The 19,408-nt window shown below is 51.2% G+C and overlaps 1 protein-coding gene across 7 annotated transcripts in view; it reads left to right on the top strand.

Annotated features, from left to right (window-relative positions):
* The window catches only part of LOC117226584 (protein phosphatase 3 catalytic subunit alpha), a 102,533-nt gene that overhangs the window by 24,571 nt on the left and 58,554 nt on the right, over positions 1–19,408 (top strand). For 6 of the 7 annotated variants that reach the window (XM_076518239.1, XM_076518238.1, XM_076518237.1 and 3 more), the window contains exons 1-2: positions 8,938–11,591; positions 12,177–12,380. In XM_076518239.1, coding sequence (XP_076374354.1) covers positions 10,850–11,591; positions 12,177–12,380 — 946 coding nt within the window. In that variant the 5' untranslated portion in view covers positions 8,938–10,849. Of the gene's footprint in view, positions 1–8,937; positions 11,592–12,176; positions 12,381–19,408 lie in introns of those variants that run through there. The other variant, XM_076518240.1, reaches the window with a different exon arrangement.

Below are 19,408 nucleotides of genomic sequence, written 5' to 3'. Positions count from 1 at the left end.
TAGATCCGTGGCTCTCCTATACGATGCAAACCGCTGCAAACCCGTCCTTCGATCCCGCGGCGTCTTTTTAAATCGCTCGTAAAGCGAACTTTCTGCTCGTTAGCATACGCGCGTTCTCCTAGTCCGAGCGTTCCAGTTAAAAAGTTCGCGAAGACAGCGCGAAGCTTCGTTTTCATCCGCCTCGAATCGAGACGCAAAATCTTCGGGCACGGTCGACACTCGGATTTGAGGAATCGAATCGGTCCTAAAGAGAATCGTTCGGATCCGAGCCGCGAGGCCTAGTTCTCCTTGGATAAATAATTATTCTATTTTCGCCAATTGTTTACTGCTCCCGCGCGTTTCGCCTGCATCGTCCGCGGAGAGCGCGGAGAGGCGAAGAGTTCCTCGCCGGCGAGCGTTCCCGGCACCTCGCTTATCAATTTAGGTCGCGGGTGCCTTTGTTTCCGCGGTTACGCCGCGCTTCTTCGCCTCGAAAACCAGGACTTATTGCGGTCGGACGATAGGCGTCTTCGGCGTTCCATTAACCTCTAAATATTCATCGTTTTCTCTTCACGAACCCGCAGACTTTCAATTAATTGCGAACGAAGAGCTTGAAGAATGCACCAGGAAAGTTTCCCTCGGAGAACTAGATCGCGCATCGAAAATTTAAATCGGGAAAAAATGAACAATAATACACCTCGATCTTTTATTACGGACATAATCGAACGAATAGATTGCAATCTCCGGGACAAGATGCACAATCGATCGAAGATTGACATCGATCTCGAAGGGCTATATAACACGGTTTTCAAATGTTCTCTATACTAAGAGGAATCTTCAGATTCTTTTTTTATGTGACAATTCCAAACTGTTTCCGACGGTTCGGCACGCCGGCAAGTCCCTCGGTGACCGAGAACCCTTCCCGGCCGCGGGTCGATCGATTATCGGAGACCTTTATCGCCGATAAGGCGGCTCTCGGTTCGTCGAACCCTCGGATCGGACTTGGCCGGTACCGTGCGGCCCCGCGAATCGTTCCTTTGAACTTCGACGGGCACCGGTCCAACTTCGACGACCGTACAAAGCGCTGCACGAACGTTTTCCACGGACCGACCGAATTCCGCAATTAACCGGCGCGGCGGATGATAGGTTCTGCGGAGGAGCCGCTTTGCCGGACGACGTCCTCGCCGAGTTCCGTAATTTTCCGGAAGCTTGCTTGCACACCGCCGACGAGTTCTACGAGACGCGCTTCGAGCATCCTTTCGCGAAAAAACTGTTGGCCATTCGACTCGGAGATTTGGCACGCTTGGACGCTTCGAGTGCTCTGTTTGAGCAAGCGAAACGGAATTCGGCGAACCGATGGGCGATCGTTTGCTCTCTCGAAAACAGCGGACCGAAGCAGTGATCGGTGGGCCCGTAGCGGCCGTGTCGCCCCCGTCCAGCACCCTGGCCAGCACCCTGGCCAGCATTCGGTCACCGTGAATGAGTTCCGCGTGCTACACCGCGCACAAGTCATGAATGGGAGAGAGAATGCACCGTATTGATTGCGAGTGTTTCGCAACTACGGCCCTGCACCGTCTGCTCGTCCCGTTCGCCTCCACGTGACCATAATCGCGCGATCTAATGCACACCGGAGAACTATGCGGTGGTGGCGACTGCTTCGAGCAGAACGTTTGTCCGTGGACCGGGCCAATAGCTCTCGAAAAGGGTTATACCGGCGCCTAATTCGACCGTTCGATGGAAAAGGGGAGGCAAACGTCCCTCGCGATCCGAGACCCTAATTATCAATTGGAATAAATTTGAAGCCGAGGGCAGGAGAGGTTCCAGCAAAGTGGAACCAGCTCGAAGAGGATCGCCGAAGACGAGGAAGACCGTCGTCGCGTCGAACGGAAAGCTAATTGATGAAATCCGACGACGCTCGGGAACGGTCAAAGACAACGACCAAGAAACAACGACAACGTCCGGGGAGAATGAAACGAAGAAGGCCGGCGGCGGGGCAGACGGGACACAGGTAAGCAAGGGAGAAAGAGAGATATGGGTCAGAGGATGGACCGGACGGAATATTGATCCGGCCACCTCACGATAGTCGCCTGTGTTGCGCTATGCTCCGTCGTCTTTCCTCTCTTCTCTCGCCTCTCTTCTCCTCCCTTTCGCTTGGCCGGCCCCGCGCCCGCCTCGCCTCGTCTCGCCGCTCCCACGACCGTCGGATATACACCCTCGAACACCTGCACAACTTGATCCTGCAATTTTAAATCGAACACCTGCGATCGCCGAACAACGAAATCGATGGTCCGGAATCTGCCCGAAAAGATTCGAAGAAACTAAGAAAGTTGGTCCACCAAATTGGATAAAAAACGAGCCACAAGGCTCGAACAATCGTATCTCCTCCTCCCAAATTGTCCATTTTCGTCCGCAATCCGAGCGTCAATTATTCACGATTATTAGAATCGCGTCTCGCGATATCTCGATGCAGACAATTTCGAATTTATTAGATCCGATTTAATAGGTCGTACTCTTCTATCTACTTTCCAATGCATTAGCTTTTCCCCGACATCTTGGAACAATGGGGCAATCCGAAGCTGGGTCGAAACGATTAGGTTTGTCCGGAACGATTCTCGACTCGAGGGCCAACAATTTTCTGCGAGGGGGAACAGCGCCGGGGGCCGATGAGAGCTAATTGAGAAGACATCGGCCGCTCTAACGAGCGAATCACGCTCGTAGCGCCGGTTCTGCTCGTTATCGCGGCGCTGATACGCGCGGACCATCGAGATTCGAATACGAGAGAGCTCGCCTCCTCGGGGCCTGTCGAAATATATCGCGGCAGGCGTCGTCGGAATCTAGACGGGTTAGGGCCGTGAACACGCCTCTGTGTACCTCTGTTGACACGTAATTATCTCTGCGTGCCGGGTACACGTGTCTCTTTCGAGCGGCGTCGTCGTCGGCTTGTTTGATTTTCGTGCGTTCCACGGTGTCGGGATTCTCACGTTCCGCCGATAATGTTTGCCCGACCGGCCCAACTTTCGGCTAATGAATTGCGCAACTTCTCCGGAACGAAATTCGCGGCTGCACCGATCCTATTCTCGAATGCAACCCTCGGGATGCACGAATCGATTCTTCTACGAGATGCGCTTCGTTCTATCCTGATCCATCGTAGATCTACCAATCGTTCCCGTTTAGATTAATAAGTTAGCAGTATCATGATCGTAGGACGATTCAAAATTCATTGGTCGCAATAATTAATAATTCGCGTTAACGAATACGTTTCGGTCGTCGATATCGGACCTCGGACAATTCTCCGAGTGCGAAGGGTTGATAAAAAGACCCCAGCGAAAAGATAATTGCGTTATTCGTGCATATTAATTTCGTCTAGAAGTGATATTCATCGTCGGAATATTTCGGGTAAACTCGGAATTTCGAAGCGGCCCCTTCCACCCTCCCCGTGTTATCGTACGACTGTTTCTTACTTCCGGCCGATCCGACCCACATCTTTCGACGATTCTCCCACCCCGGCCGCGTCCCGCGCCCCTTCCTCGCCTCCTTTCGCAGGGATCCGTTGTCTTCGCTTTTGTCCGGTACTTCTTCCCTCGTTCCTCGGCCCGGGCGTTCGTTTTTCCCTCGCGACTCCACCTCGCGTTCGCTCATTCATTCACGTCCATCCAGTCACGAGCGACTCGTTACTTTTCATTCCCTGACCTACATAGCCGGTCGTCTTTTATTCACGTATCCTTTCCTGCCCCATTCTTTCGACGTCCCTAAGCTCGATAAATATACAATATAAATCGACTCCGCGCGCCGCTCCGCTCGATCCATCCTCCGCCGCGCCGGCGAATAAATGAATTCCTTCCGCCCTCGCCTCCTCCCGTCCTCCGTCCGTCGACTTTATTCTCTGATTATCGTCGTTATCATTACGCGCCGTTATCGTCGCGCCGCGGCGCGTCCATTGTGTCGAGGCGCGGACGCGGAATTGAGGTTCGCGGAATCGCGATTCGGAGGCCGAAGATCCGGCGACTTTTGTGCTCTCGCTCCTCGACGCATCTGCTTTACGATCGGCTTTCAGAATCGATGAATAATTCAGTGTGAAACGTAATACGTAATACGCGCGAATCAATTGTTACATTTGTATTCGTCGTTACCATCTAGCGTCTAGTCCAGGTCACCGGGTCACGCGTACAGGTTATATTATTATGCGTAGTTCGCGTATTTTTATCGTTCAATAAATTTTATAAGCGTCGTTATCGCGAAACGGCTGAGAACGCATCGAACGAAAGAGCGAATTTGCTCGCTCGTAGTAGCGAGCTTGTTGCAGCTGACGCGACCCAGTTGCGTTTGCGAAAAAAAGGCACCGTCAACAATGTTGCTTGCGTTTATCATTGATGTCGACGCGGTAACGACGAGCCTCCACACCGGCCAGATTCGCGACCGAGTTGCGTCAATCGGCGAGGCTATAACAAAAAACGAAAGAGAAAGAAGGAGACGCAGAAGCGGCAAGAATCTATGTCTCTTACGATTCCGAAGCGTTGCGGCGCGGTGCCGATCGCTGATAGAAAGCTAGCGGAGCGATTCGGCGACCCAGTTGCGGGTCGCTGGCGATTCCCAATAATTAGGAGCATCGGAGATACGTGTGCCGCGACGAATCCGTTGTTCGAGCTATCAGGATATTATTTCGTTTAACGAGGATTCGGAACGGTCGCTTGCAGCGGCACCGGGCTGATCGACGTATCGAATCTCGCGAGATTCTTCCTTCGGGCTCGGTTTTTCGCGGAAAGCCGGCCGAATCGAAATTCAATGTGGAATTGGCCGGCGGCCAGCCGCGGATGCATTGTTACTGCTCCACGGTATGTAAGATCGCGCGGTAAATCGACTCGAGTGGATTGTCGGCCATTTGATGGACAGCCCGACAGGTGGCAGACGGTCGTCGAAAGGTGTCAAGAATTCGGAGCGACGGTTCGAATGGGCGACGCGCGGCCGCACTTTCTCGTGTTCCGCTGTCTACGCGGAATTCGTTCGGCCACGTTATTTCGCAGAGACGGTGATCGTCGAGGAGAATTTTTTAATTTCGATAGTCGTCGACGCGTTGTTATACACTCGTCGAACAATTCGAGCGCCGACGGCGGAGTGTCCCCAGCCGCGCGACCCGGCCGCGGGGGTTGATTGCCCCCCCCCCCCCGGACGAACCTGTTCAATTTCGAAAATATTGATCGTTCATCGAGTGGAGGCCGCTATTCGGCGTTGGGAGCGGTTTCCGTTGTTCCAAACGCGATTATGCTGCACCCAAAATGTCTTGCACCCCGCACCACAGCACTACGCGCCTTCGCTCACCGAGCGTTCGTCTTCGTCTAATCGATAGAGCCGACATACGTGTCCCCGCTACGAACGACGAAGGAATTTGTGGCAAAAAAAGAATTCGGTTGCGTATCACGGAGACAACCTTCCCGGGCAACGCAATACGTAATACGCAAAACTCCCTTCTCGCGTCCCACTCCGACGCTCCGACGCTGCGACGCTCTGATATTGTTTCTGCGACGTCACCTGGGAAGGTCGACGCGATCTCTGTAATCGGTCGATCGAGTTCGGGCATGAGTCGTAGTTTCGCCGGCGTGATGTAAACACGCTATTGCGGTGTACGGCATCGCGACAAGATATTCGAAGGAAAAATGGCCTGCGACGACGATTTCGTGATCGTTTCACGCTTGCCGTTGCGATTCCCCGTTGCTGGTTAATCATACTTCCGGCGGCAGCGCCGGCTGCATCAGCGACGATCCACCAGGTAAATTGTACGATAGCACTTCGCTCGCGATCCGCGTGAGAATTTAATCTCGAAATCTCCTCCCGTTCTTTTACGTCCAAATTTGCCGAAGTGTTTCTGCGCCGTATTGTTCGCGTTTTCCGGGATTTTCCAGCCGTTTGCCCGTTTCCACGCAATTAATTCGCAACGTAGTCTTCGTGTTTCGTAAAATTCTCGCTTAGAGAACTCCCGTTCCACGGTATTAGTATCGTGTCCATTAATTACCGGGCTCTCTCCGGCGAGTTTGTCATCGGCCTGTTCCCAATAACGACGACGTCGACGCTCGATACGAACTTTCCTGTCCTCGAACGCCGATAGTACGACGCATTTTCGAGAAACCCGTTCGTTTCTAGCTCGAAATTCCTAACGACCGGCGACCTAACTTTGCCCACGCCGGAAAATTATAGCGAGTCGATTGATCGCGAGACGCGCATTTCAATTACTCAATTGTGTACGCGTACTTTAGAAGACGATCGCGTAGCAAGTTTTCTTCCGAGAACCGTAAAGCAAATTCATAGTTGAAATATTCCTGTATTCTCTGCCGCGACCTTTTTTTTACGCTAATCCCGCGAGAAAATCAGTGCCGGGGTTCGCGATTTTTCCTGGAAAACCCGAGGGTCGAAAAATCTGTTAGCAGCGATTCGTTGTGTATGTATCTGCATCGAGACACGGAAAAACATTGTTTCATCCTCGCGCGAACATGGATCGAGCTTGCGTACAGCAACCGAAAAGAAGCAGCGCGCCGGTAGAAACGGTGCTCGATAGGCGTTCGTATGCACAACCGTGCGCATTCTCTCGTAGAACTCCGTGCTAGAGCGAATCGAGGAAGATTCTATTCATGTGCACCGCTTGCGAAATCGTTCCAGTTGGGAAACCGATCCGGTTCTCGCGAATCGGGCGCGGTTCGAAGCTCGCGCGGGACCATTCAAAACTTTTCTGTCCATGCAACACGACGCGCCGACTTGTTTTTGTCAGTCGGACTATTTATACACAGCTTTTGGCAGCTGGGCGAACCGCGAACAGTCACGTTGCTATCTCTCTCTCTCTCTCTCTTTCTCTCTACCTCATCCGACAAGAATTTACCAAAGGTAATGTCTTCTCTTGTTAACTTCCCGATACCTTCGCGTATCGCGCTCGTTCCGAGCAGTTTAACGCGTGTTTCGAAAATACGCTACCGACAAATGGTCGCGCGGAATGTTAACGAGATTGCGTACGGGTTAACGCAGCTGGACTCCCCGTAGCTCGCAGGAAATCGTCCAGCAAATTGTAACGGAAGACTTTTCCTTCACTTCGTTCCATTGTTCGACGATATATTCTGTAAATATTCCTTTCGAGCACTAAAAAAGCAGGCATCGTAAGTCCGTGTTTTGTCTAAATAATTCAGCTTCCTTGTAGCTTAAAAATGTCTAATCGCAACTCGAGACAACTAGTATATCGGCTGGACTCCCCGTTGCTCGCAGGAAATCGTCCGGCAAATTGTAACGGAAGACTTTCCTTTTCCTTCGTTCCATTGTTCGACGATCTATGTAAATGTTCCTTCGAGCGCTAAAAAAGCAGGCATCGTGAGTCGGCGACTTTATTTGTCTAAATAATCCAGTTTCCTTGTAGCTTAAAAATGTCTATTCGCATCTCGAGGCATCTAGCTTCACATCTCGAACAGTTTTTCCAGAAAAAAATAACACCGAATCCGAGATTCTCTTGTCCGATGTAGAAGAACAAATAAAAAATACTGGCTCTGCTCGTAGACGCAAGATGGACGGCGAATGATCTAGAGCCGTGGATCGTGGCATCGAGGCGAGGGAAGAAGGAACTGGGGCGATTCGAGGGATCACTGGCGACCACCGAGGATTCGATCGATCGTTCTTGGCGATCGAGGCTGCTTTCGATGCTTCGAGGAGCACCGGCGACGCGGATCGATCCGAGATCGCGAAACCCAGCGACCCTGCACGAAATCGACCAATTTTCGGGGAGGATCCGCAATGGTCAGGCCGGTTTCGTTCGATCTTCCGATCGTTTCGCGTCCCTCGTTGCTCCGCGCCGATTTATTTCCACCGTCACCCGGATCTCTCGATCCTCTCTGAAACGATCGGCGCCGTTTCGAGCGTCTCCGCGATCGTTCGTCGCGACGTACAGCGAAAGTTGCAACGATCTATCAACGGGAGCAATCGTTTTCGTGCTTTCATCGTAGGTTTAAGGGCGGCGTGGCAATCGAGGAGCGTTCTCTTCGTCGGCGGAGATCGACTCGAATTCGATTCGGTCGGACGCCGATCTCGTCGCGAGAAGAGAACCCTTTCGCGAACCTCGTGCGGGCATTTTGGAGAGCGCAGGGAGTTTCCGATCGCTGCTCGCGATCCGTATCGTCGCGCGAAATCGGGGGAGGTGGCCAGAACCGTGTTAAACTTGTTGCATCAGGGTTCGCCGTCGATTCGATTAGGTTTAAGTTTCCCTGGGCATTGTAAGTCGTATTCGAAGCACGATACTCTCAGTTTTCTAATCGCGAGCTCGTTCAGGCTGCGAATCTCGACTCGTCTCGACAGACCAGAGGTCTGGGATGAGCGAGCAACGGTAGAGAGATCATTTTACCTCGGGATCATCAAGTTTTTAGATTCTTGGATCTACTTTTTGTGTTTTTACCGAAACGATTCTGTCGGAGGACCAATTTTATCGATCGATTGATCTTGCTCTTCGTACCGTTGATCGCTTCTCCCCTTTGTAAACGTCTCTGTAAATAATTCATTCGCGTTCAATTATTTTTCTCGAGATCCGTCGGCGAAATTCTGATTAATCTTGGATTAATTCTGATAAATCGTAGATATAAACGATAGAACGATTTTCTTTTACGATTAAGATCTCTTACGGTGTAGAAAACCCACGATTGGTAGCATAACGATTGAGTTGTTAATTTTACGAAGCGTTTTACGAAGCGTGTGTAATTAATATTGTTATCCTTTTATGTGTTATATTACGAACTAATTTTAGTCTGTGGCGCACGAAAGGAGATTTAAATAAATTCTTGTTTGAAAAATCTATTATTTATACGCGAACTATATAACGTGCGACAATCTGTCTGATTAGCGACCTCCAAACGTGGAGATTTCTCTTCGCGAGCGTGCTAAATATTTCTCTTGGAACGAAAGCAGGAATGAATTTGTAGAAATCTCCGGAATAACCGATCGCCGACGATTATTATTCTTAAAGAAGATCGCGCTCCCCTAAAATTAGCAGGGCTCTCCGAATATTTCTATCGCGGCCCGAGGATTTCGAATACACCGTGTTCGTACCGCAATTTCTATGATTAGCCCCGGAACGCTCTTTCCGTTCCATGATTGGAACCACGGCTCTATTAACGGAACGCCGGCCGCAGAAAATTTCGATCCGGCGACCAGAATATCCTGCCGATTCGCGGCAATCGATCCGATCCGAAATTCGACGGGTTCGATGAAAAATACAGCGAAGCAGCTTTTCGATAACTGAAACGGTCCCACTGTGTCGCCTGACCTCTGACCTCACGCATACGTTAACGGAGCGGACGGGACGGTGACGGGACCGGGTAAAGCCGCTATTCGTTCGAGGTCAGCCTCTCTCGATTATCGAACCTTCTGTTCAAGAACCTGCGAAACAGATCGGCCGAATCGGTCACCTAAATCCCGACCATCCCAACCGCATCGATTCCAGACGCGATCCCATCGGGTCGCAGCTAGTATTTCGAAGTTAATCGAACCTGCGGACTGGCCGGGATCGAATGAGACAATTCGGATGTTGGCGACACTGTACTTACGTTCTCTCGCAGTTGAAACTAAATGAACAGCTGCAAAGATGTTACGAACGAGAACGTTCTTCCTATATAAATTGATAAGTATAAATTAATTTCCTCGCTGTAAAACGACATCTTCGGATGTCTCTACTCTTCATATTTAGCCTATTCGAGTTTGCCATAAAAGGCTGCAAAAGAGAGTTCAACTATTATTTCCTATAGTAATCCAAGTTTCCATTTGATATTGTGAGAATTTTTGACGTCGATATTCGCCGGTAATCGCATTAACGGCGTCGCGTAAATTGGATCGGAGCGACGCGGGAATAGGAAGGAATGTAGGATATCGGTTGGACGGAGAAACGGGTGAAAGCAGAGAACGTTGTCTTTCCGATCGCGTGCACGTACCGATGAAAAATTTCGCGAGAGGAACGTGCGAGCATCCTGGAACGCGAGCTAATTTGTCCGGAGGCGGCGGCTGCGGCGGATATAATAGGTCGGCGAGATAGAAAATAATCGTCGCTTGTGTTACGCGCCGACCATTCGCGCACTTGTTTATAATACACGGCGCATCTGCGCTGAATTTATCAGCTGTTCGCGATGCCTTCGTCCGCCGTAATTGTCGTCGCGCCTCGCAGCACCGTTTGCCATCTCTCTGCTTCCTTCTCTCTCGCTCTCGTTTCTTCCATTTCTGTTTCTCCTCCGCGTTAATCGTTTCCGACACCTTGCACTCGCGAGCAATTATAATAGATTATGCATCGAAGCCGGGAATTCCTGCGAAAGAACTTGTTAATGCGAACCGTGTTCTATTCGGAAACGCGTCGCGTCTTTTTGTTTGAAATTCGACAGGAACGGTTTTCTTTCGAGGTTATTTTACTTGCACGATTAGTCGAGAGTTTCGCTGTTACAGGACGTCGTTTCTAACCCTTTATTTACCTGGAATTCGATCCCTTGGATCCCGCATCGATCTCTGCAACTTAAAATTTCCTTGCAAAGGCCTCTGAAGTATCGTTTGGTCGGGCCTAGGGACTTTCCACCGTGGCAGGACGAGTCGTCGACGAACAATAGCCGCGATTGGTTCGATCTGTTGTCATTGCGAACGAGGCTTGATCGTCAAACGGCACGTTCGAACCTGCGAAACGGCTGGTCGCCATTAGTCTCTCGTCGCCATCTTCGTCTACTCGCGTTCAACTCCGAGAAAGAAATTTCCAATCAATTTCAATTCACGATAAGTATCTCCGCATCGGAATAATCCGATTCATCGAACGAATAACTTCTATCGACCACCGGGCGGAACAGTTTCTTCCATCGTTCGATCGCGATTAAGCTAATTCGCGATGGCCGAGAACAGCTTCTCCGACTCGTTCGAGCTAGTGGACTCCTTGGACGATGATCAGGTCACTCCGAACACGCAGGAGCTTATGAAAACGCTGGAGATGATGAACGTGTCCGGGACACCGAGGAAGCCCAGGACTCCCGCCACCACGCCGGCCAAGGCAGAATCTCCCGAGAAGCTTGGCGAAGCATCGGGCTCCGGATACCTAGGCCAAGCATCGGGCTCCACGAATCTTGGCCAAGCATCGGGCTCCACGAATCTTGGCCAAGTATCGTGCTCCACGAATCCCGATCAACGATCGATCGCGGAGTCCTCGTTCACCGAGTATACGGAGAACCCGTACAGCAGCAGGATCGTGAGGCTGAAGCACATGCTGCAGAGGCGTTTCGGCATGCAGTTCTCGCCGGAGGAGGACGACGAGCAAGGCGCGAGAACGTACCTGTACCACGAGGAGCCCGAGGTCAACAACAATAATTATATCATCATGATGAAGCCGAGGCCGGATCTAGAGGCGAAGGGGTTCGGGGACGCGGGAAACGACGGTTCCGACTCCAGCGCCCTGGACGACGACGTTTTCACAGATTGCGCGAATTCCACGGATTCTGCCGAGCTTAAAGAGGACAAGTTTGGCCCGTTGTCGTTCACGGTGACGAAACCCACGCGAATGCTAATGCCTAGATACGTCAGGTGCGGGAACAAGTGGACCAGGGAGATGATCGAAATCCCGGAAAGGGGTCAGTCAGGTAATCGATACTCGGTTTCGGGAGGAGATCGCGACCTCGGGACTTATCCGAGAGTCGGAGCGGGAGGGAGAGAGATTGTTAATCATGCTAGGAGGCAAACAGCGTGCGCAAACGTACGTGTAATCGGAGGATGATAGGAGACGACGACGACTCGCGATAACTTTGCGGGCTGGCCGCGGGCGACCCGCTCGATCAATATTTGCCGAACTCGCTTTTAATTGCGCCGATTCGCGCCGATTCGCGAACCTCGAGTAGGCTCTCGGATCTTGGCTGTTCCAGGCTGGTCCTCGAGGCAGGTTCCGCGATCGATTAGGCTATCGAGGCGCAGTCGGCAGTTTTGCCTATCGTCGGCCGCAATGACAGGTTCTCTCGATTCGATGAATAATCTTAGTCTCAGTTAAATAGATCGTCTCGTTATCGATTAGATATAACTTTGCCATCGAATAGATGGTCTTAAATGTTAAAAAGAAGTTTTCAAAAGTATGGGAAATGTATGGATGTTGCCGGTATAAGAATGTTTTGGGAAGTTGAATCGCTGAAGAAGAAAGTTGGAACGGCGACTATATTAACTTTCTCTGTCAACAGATGCCTCCTTCCCGCCATCCCACAAATTGACAGTGGCAGAAGTGTTCGACCCGGAATCGAATCGGCCGCGGCCGGAGGTGCTCAAACAACACTTTATCCTCGAAGGTAGGATCGACGAGGCGGCGGCCCTTCGTATAGTGAACGATGGAGCCGCCCTGCTGCGCTCGGAGAAGACAATGATAGACATAGAAGCTCCAGTCACCGGTGAGTTCATCAGATATTTTTCATTTTTTAACAGGGAGACTCGACCACCTAATGCTACACGCGCATGCAACGATGCTATTTCGGACGAACTTTTTGTCGAAGTCTGCTCTAAAAGTCATTTTATACGAATCTATTTCCAAATGCTTGCAGCATTACGCTGTTTCAGAATTACATAATTCCGCGTTACTTCAAATTCTAGATCCGTATCATTTTGTGATCGCGTGTCCTCTATTTTACGGGACAGTCCTTTATTTTATTTCTTTGTTCTTTAGATTTATCGTTTTTGCTTAACCGGGCAATTTGCCCTTTGTTTCGAGAACAATTTTACTTCGTCTCCGAACAATAGAAGCCGCGATCTCGTCGCGTGGAATCGTAGTTTGCTAGCTCGCTTGGGAAATTCAAGATACGTTCCAGAGGGTAGCTAGTAGGTTCCAAGTGGCTCGAAGCGGTTCGAGTTGGTCCGAGAACAAGTCGAACCTTGACACAACCATGATTGTTTTCCCCGCCGCGCCGCGCAGAAGTAGAAACAACGTGGTAGCGACGATACGCGCGGAAGAAAGGGTTGCGCGAATGAATTTTCCTTGTAGCCGTCGGCAGGGCGGACCGTATTATATCATCGCGACACGTTGGAGCGAAAAATCTGAAAAGCTCTTGACACAGTTTCCACTTGTGTAGCGAGGATGAGGAGTACCGATTCGTCGCCTTCGGTGTGCGTTTACATGAGCGGTTCCTCGCGGCAGAAAGGTAGATATCGACGCGTTGTCGTCGTCGACGACGCCGACGTCGACGTTGACGTCGCATCGCGTCGCGTCGTCACCGTGAAACGAGCCGCGTCGCAGCGCGTCGCGGCGCCGTCGTGTTGACGGATGCACAGTCGACCGGCTCGTTTCGTCTGATCCAATAAGGGACGAGCGAGAGATCGATTCCGCTCGCGTGGACCGGCCTTAAACCCCCGGCCCGATGGACAGTCGAGGCCGAGGGACGCTTTAACGCTTTCAATCCAGATAAAGACCGGTCGATTCGCGTCTTTGTAAGGGGGTGTCGAACAAGATCGCCTTTTTCTCGACCCGCGACTAAATTTTGATCGAATAAACATCGATCCGCGATCGTTGTCTCGGCTGCTCGACCTTAGTTAGTTCCGTCGTCGACCGGAAACGGGAGAATCGACGCGCGATCGACTCGTAATCCGTAGATGTTCAAGCGCGGTTCGTAGCCATCGCTGCGACAGCGAGCGCGTTTCTCTCGACGGCCACTTTCTTTGCACGCCCGGCCTCTCCTTTCATCCTCGAAACCCTTTCCCCGTGTTTCTTTTCTCTCCCCGACCCCCAATTTACTCCTTTCCCTACAGTTTTTCCTTTCAATCCCTCCTAGCTGCTTCCTGACCCTTATTTCTCTGTTCTTCTCTCTCTCTCTCTCTCTCTCTCTCTCTCTCTCTCTCTCTCCTTTTCGCAGTTTCTCGCCCACCGGTTCCCGCTTCTTTCCACAGAGTCAGCATTCCCAGCAGCCCCTTTCCATTTTCTCCCTTCAACTCGACCTTCCGCCTGCTTCCCTTTCTTCGTCGCGTCCCCAGAGGGACGTTTCGCTGATCTCTCTCTCTCTCTCTCTCTCTCTCTCTTTCCCTCTCTCTCTCCCCATCTCGCTCTTTCTTCGCTCCTTTTTACTCGGTGACCCTCCGCTAATGCACTTGTGCAAACCTGCCGGCCCGCCGACCTCCTCGCGCACATAAATCCATGAGAGCGTTCACGGGAACGGTCTTTGTTTTCCCTTTTTATTTCTACGCTCCGGCTCCTCTCGCTCCTCCTCGGACCACGTGTCCAAGGATGCTCCTGAATTAATCGCGTTCGATGTCGGCTTCATGATTTTCTTATATTTTCGCGTTACCAAGAGAACACCGTATTCCGTAACAGCGGCGTACAAGGCCGGTCGTTTCCGAATCGATGCAGGAAATTCGTCTGTCCTCGTAGCTCGCTCCGAGGGCGATCGCGAACAACGTCGAGACAATTGGGAAGACAAGGCGGGTAAAATTGTCGAGGAGCGATCTTAAAGGCGCCCTCCTCTCGCGACCCTGTTCTCCGATCCCGCCCCTTGAAAAGGAGACTTGTTTCTCGCTCCAACGATTTATTAATTTCGCAGCGAGATTCTCTGCTCGTTGTAGACTCGTTAGAATTCGCGAACGATTTCCAATGCTTCCTCCCTCTCCTCCTTCTCTTCTTCTTCTTGTAGTTCTTCTTCTCCTTCGAATTCATCGATTCCCGCCGGGAGCGTTAACTCGATGCACTTCCTAGAAAATTGTTGGCAAAGGGCTCGCGCCGCGTGAATTATTCAGAAAATGCCCGCGGGAATCGAAAGTTTTGCTGCAACTCCCACCGAACGTTAATTGCGCCGCGCGTTGCAGCGACAACGATCTTCGATCTTTTTCTCTCGATTAGTAACAAACCGGAATCCCGCTTTGATCGCAATAAACTCTGTCGACCAAGCTTGATTTCTTTGCGTCTACCTGCCAATGCATGTTACGTAGCATCGCAAATGCATCTGTGCGACAGATCGTTTACGAGACTCGTTTGCACGACGGTGCGGTTACGATTCGAATCGTAATCGGAGCGGCTTTCGATCGAAGATCGCAACGATGCTCGGTAATCTCCTTCGTGATGACCGATACTGCTATTTGCTTCGCGAAAACCGTGTGTAATTCGAGCGGGACGCGATACCAGCTCCTAGGCGTTGTTAACACGGTCGGAGCGGAGTCGCGCCGCGACGAGCGTGCTGCATTAACCGCGAGGGCTCGACTTTGTCTCGTTACCGTCTAATAGGATAATTAACAACTCACGTTGAAGCTGATGGAAACACCGGTTGCCTCTACACAGCCGCGATTCCAACGGAGTTAGAGCATCCGTTTCCAGCAGAAATGGAATAATGGAATATCTGGGCGAACCGAGTGTCTGCCATTCGAGGTCCATTAGATCGACCGAGGTCGATACTTAGATCGAGCGACTCGAAACTTTCGACGAGCCACCGACAAAATCGTTGGAGCTTTTCGGGCGACCAATCCTATTTCGATCTTGTCCCAAGACTTGGTAGGTTTCGGGAAGGTATTTTGACGAGCGGCCATAAACCCAGGCATTTCGGCGTTGTTGGCCCGACCCATTGTCTCGAGGCCCCAGGACATTTAACGCATGTCTGAACGCGTTTGCCAGGGCAGGGCGTCTCTTCGTAACGTCGCGCCGTCGCACCGTAAAAGGCAAGGGGAAAGAAACCACTAGCTTAGCCGCCACCGTGCGATTTATCTCGCTCCGTTTAATTCGCAGTGAGGCACGCTCTTCGTTTCATTTTTCTCGACGCTGTTCGTTTTGGCTGGCTGTCCTCCGCGTTTCGACACCGCAACGATGCCGTCTTGTTTCCGGATACGACGATGATTTCGGCGGAACCTTGTTCTGGCAGGTGTCATCCCGTTGAGCAACCCGTTGCTTTAATCTTTCATTGTCGCACCGTGCCGTGTCGCAACCGGCGACCCCTCAGTCGCCGGACAAATTCCTTCGAACCGTTCGCTTCCGAAAAAAACGTCGTATGCTGCGCTTCTCGATTTACTCGCCTTCGGTTCTGAAATCTTGGAAAAGCTGGAGGAGAAGCTGTAGCACTCTCCAAATGGACGAGAATCTCCGATGTCCAAGGAATTCGAAGCTTTTATCGGATTCGCTTCCTTTGCACATTTTTAGCAGTCGAACGACTCGTTCCAAGGTTGCGAAACTTTTCATACGTTCAGACAGTATCGGTGAAACTTCACAGAACAATTTGTAGCACAGAAAGCGTCGGTCGGGTCTCGAGTTTCGCGTCGAATCCGACGCGACGCGGCCGGTGTGTTTCGATCGATCCTCGATCCCCGGAGGGACAAGGTCGTAGGTCGTAGGATACGACGGCCGGGCCACGTGGCCTCAGCCTCGAGTCACGAACCGAGAAACCAAAGCCTAGGCTGCGATCCTATCTGCTCGTTTTCGACCGGCCGCTCCGATCGTTCGCGTTTTAATTGCGCGACGACGACCAGGGCGAGGGCAGGACGGAAAAACGACAGCGGTCGCCCCGGGACTCGAATTAGATTTTATCAGCGGCGAAGATAATTCTAGATAATCGGCCGGAGTTGGCGCCGATCGCGTAGAAACTTTGAACACATCATGCGCGATGAAATCTTGATCTTGGAAGGAAACTCTAACATAAAAATTCCTTTCAACTTTTCACGACTACGCCGCTTCAAACTTCTTTGTCGACAGTTTGCCACTGGAAGAGGGCAATTTAAACGCACCGTGTGCCGGCATTCGATTTAATGTTGAACCATTGCAAAGAAAAAACTTGCAGCGTTACATTTTCGACGTTCAACACAAGTGTCTCCGTTCTCATTAGGAGATCCTGCGATCCCGCGTTCCCGAGCCCACTAAAACAATTTACCGACCGTAACATCGCCGTCGTTAAAAACGCCGGACGAGTTCCTGCAACGCGTAAAAAATGTAACCGCTAAAAAATTCAGTTTTAACGTTCCAGGATCCGGGGCAAATAAAACCGAGCGACGTGTCGCCCGTCTCTCGCGAGACCAAACGATCGTAGTTGCTTCGTTTCGATCGGATCCGATGATATCGCGGAAGCGTTCGATCGCGAGAGAAGCTCGCGTTTACGACGCGTCGAAGTCTTCCGCGTTTTACCGCTTACGGTTCAATTTTCGCGGGCCTGGAATCGACGGAAACGCCGTCGTTGTCGCCGTCGTTGCGAACGTCCAGACGGTTCTCGCATTGCAACAATCGTTTGAACGCTGAACACGAAAGCCTGCGAAGCTTTTTATTATCCGCCGGAATCTATAAACCCGCGAACGCTGCGCTTTTTATTAGAGGGGTCGCGACGGGCTTTTACGGAGTCGCCAGTTTTACGGGCTTGCGTTAATTTTAACGTTCGAGCTGGCTTCGCTCGAACTCTCCCGGTTTTCCAACGTTTTCTGTTCAGAAATATTCGAATGGACCTTTCCTCGCGGCGTTATCAGACTGCGGACAGTTAGGCGAGGCAGAAATATTTCTTCTCTCGTTCCCTTTAGGAATTTCTAGCAACCAGACTCGTCGCGAGTTCGTGGAACTTTTCGTAGATCGAGAACGCCTCTTTAACGATTCTACAAAAATGTTTGCATCTCCTGATCGGCGGAATTAGGAAAACGCAGCGGCGCGTCTCGGCGAATCGTCGGAATTAGGAAAACGTCAGCGGCGAATCGAGATTGAAAATGTACAGTAAGTTTTCGCCGGGGATCATTCCACAGGGAATCCGGTCGTTGCGTCCCGGTCGCTTCCCCTGAAATCTCGCCGCATCCCCTGGATTCTAGATTTTAGATTCTAGATTATCCCGAGAGATTTGAAATTTTCAATCTAGCCGACAATAGCCCTGCGCGTCCGCCTGAAAGAATATCCTGGAATAAAAATATTTCGGGTCGCGAGTCTGCTGCCGGGGAAAACGGCTCGCCATCGGAGAGCGGGTCCCAACCGGCCGACTTTTTAATAAAATCCGGAAAGTCTGGTCGGTCGCGCGCGCGAAAAGTTTCCGCGTATCGATTCTGGCCCGGCGAGCCTCTATCGTCGAGATGGCTCCTCTACATACTCGAGTACATCGCGGAAGTCGGCGCGTTGGCAACGCGCCCGCGAACTTTCAACGCGAATCCCACCCCCGCGCACCCCTCGCAAATTCGATTCGAGGCGGCTCTTTCGATTTTACGTTTCGTCGCGATTGGCCGCAAACTGTTCGCGAATCTCGTCGAGAATCTGAGATGGCGACGATATCGAACTATTGGCCACTCGTCGCTAAACTCGGGATCCATGGATCCTATAGAACGATCCAGCTTCTTCTCCACGATCCTTCCTCGCGGACAATTTCGCGAAACATCGCGAAGCGTATCCGGTTTTCACGAATCTTCGATTATTCCTTGAAATTGCGAGGATAAAGATTCCTTTGTTGAGGACTTTACGACGATCCTCTCGGAGGATAATTTCTTCGGACCAGTAAAAGCTTTTTTGCGACGAGATTCGCCGCTCTTCGAAAGAATCGTCGTCAATGTTTTCTTTCGGGCCATGGTCAGCGATTTTTAACGCGAACGCTCGCGGATTTCCAGGATCGAACGAGCTCCTGCTCTCCCCATCGTTCCGGCTTGCAGAGACGCTACGAGATGCGCTTTGGAGAATACCGACACACGTTTTTAACCTGGTGTACCGTTATCGATCGCAGCTTCTTTTTCCTTTTTGACCGGAGCGTCGACGTTTCAACGCGCTGACGGACGTTTTAAAATACCAGCCCGAGGCGCCCTCCCGCTGCGACATGCTCGATGCGTTTATCGACGGTACCGACGCATACGACGATTCGTTTCAACTCGTTAATATCAGCCGCGGATGTTTCGAGTGCTCGATTCGCAGGCGTACGACTCGTTTCCACGAGGAGCCCTATTTACGGGCTCCCAGTCGAGGTCTCTCTAATTGACGCCCAGATTGACCACAAAAATGGACAATTTGGGAAGAAGAGATACGATTATTCGAGCCTTGCGGTTTACTTTTATAGTTATAAATTGTCCACAATTATAAAAACGAGCCGCAAGGCTAATCGTATCTCCTCTTCCCAAATTATCCATTTTAGTGGTCGAACTGAGCGCGCGTCAGTATGGGAGACATTACTGTAAATCCTAGCGATTCTCTCCTATTGCTCGGTCGAAAGCAAGCGCAGCAGGGAACTTGAAAAATTTGCGCTATAAAATCAACCGCGGAAACGCGACGTAGAATTTTCTAAAGGCTCGGGCTTCGCAGGAGAGAAATACAGATATGAAAATTGTTCATTCGACGCTTCAAGTCGAATTGATTCTTCCTGTCGTTTCTGCGGCTCGCGTGCAGGCAGCGTCAACCGTTTCCTCGGAACCCGGGAGAATCGAGTTCGAAGAAGAAGGAGCCCGAGGAGCCGGCCGTTTAAGGGTGACGTATCGGATCGGCGAGCCTAATAGCCGACGAATGGTTGGTTTATTGGAA

Source organism: Megalopta genalis, chromosome 2, assembly GCF_051020955.1.
Source record: "Megalopta genalis isolate 19385.01 chromosome 2, iyMegGena1_principal, whole genome shotgun sequence".
Taxonomy (NCBI): domain Eukaryota; kingdom Metazoa; phylum Arthropoda; class Insecta; order Hymenoptera; family Halictidae; genus Megalopta; species Megalopta genalis.
The sequence above is the reverse complement of the archived record's forward strand: the minus strand, read 5'-3'. Positions and strand labels throughout refer to the sequence as shown.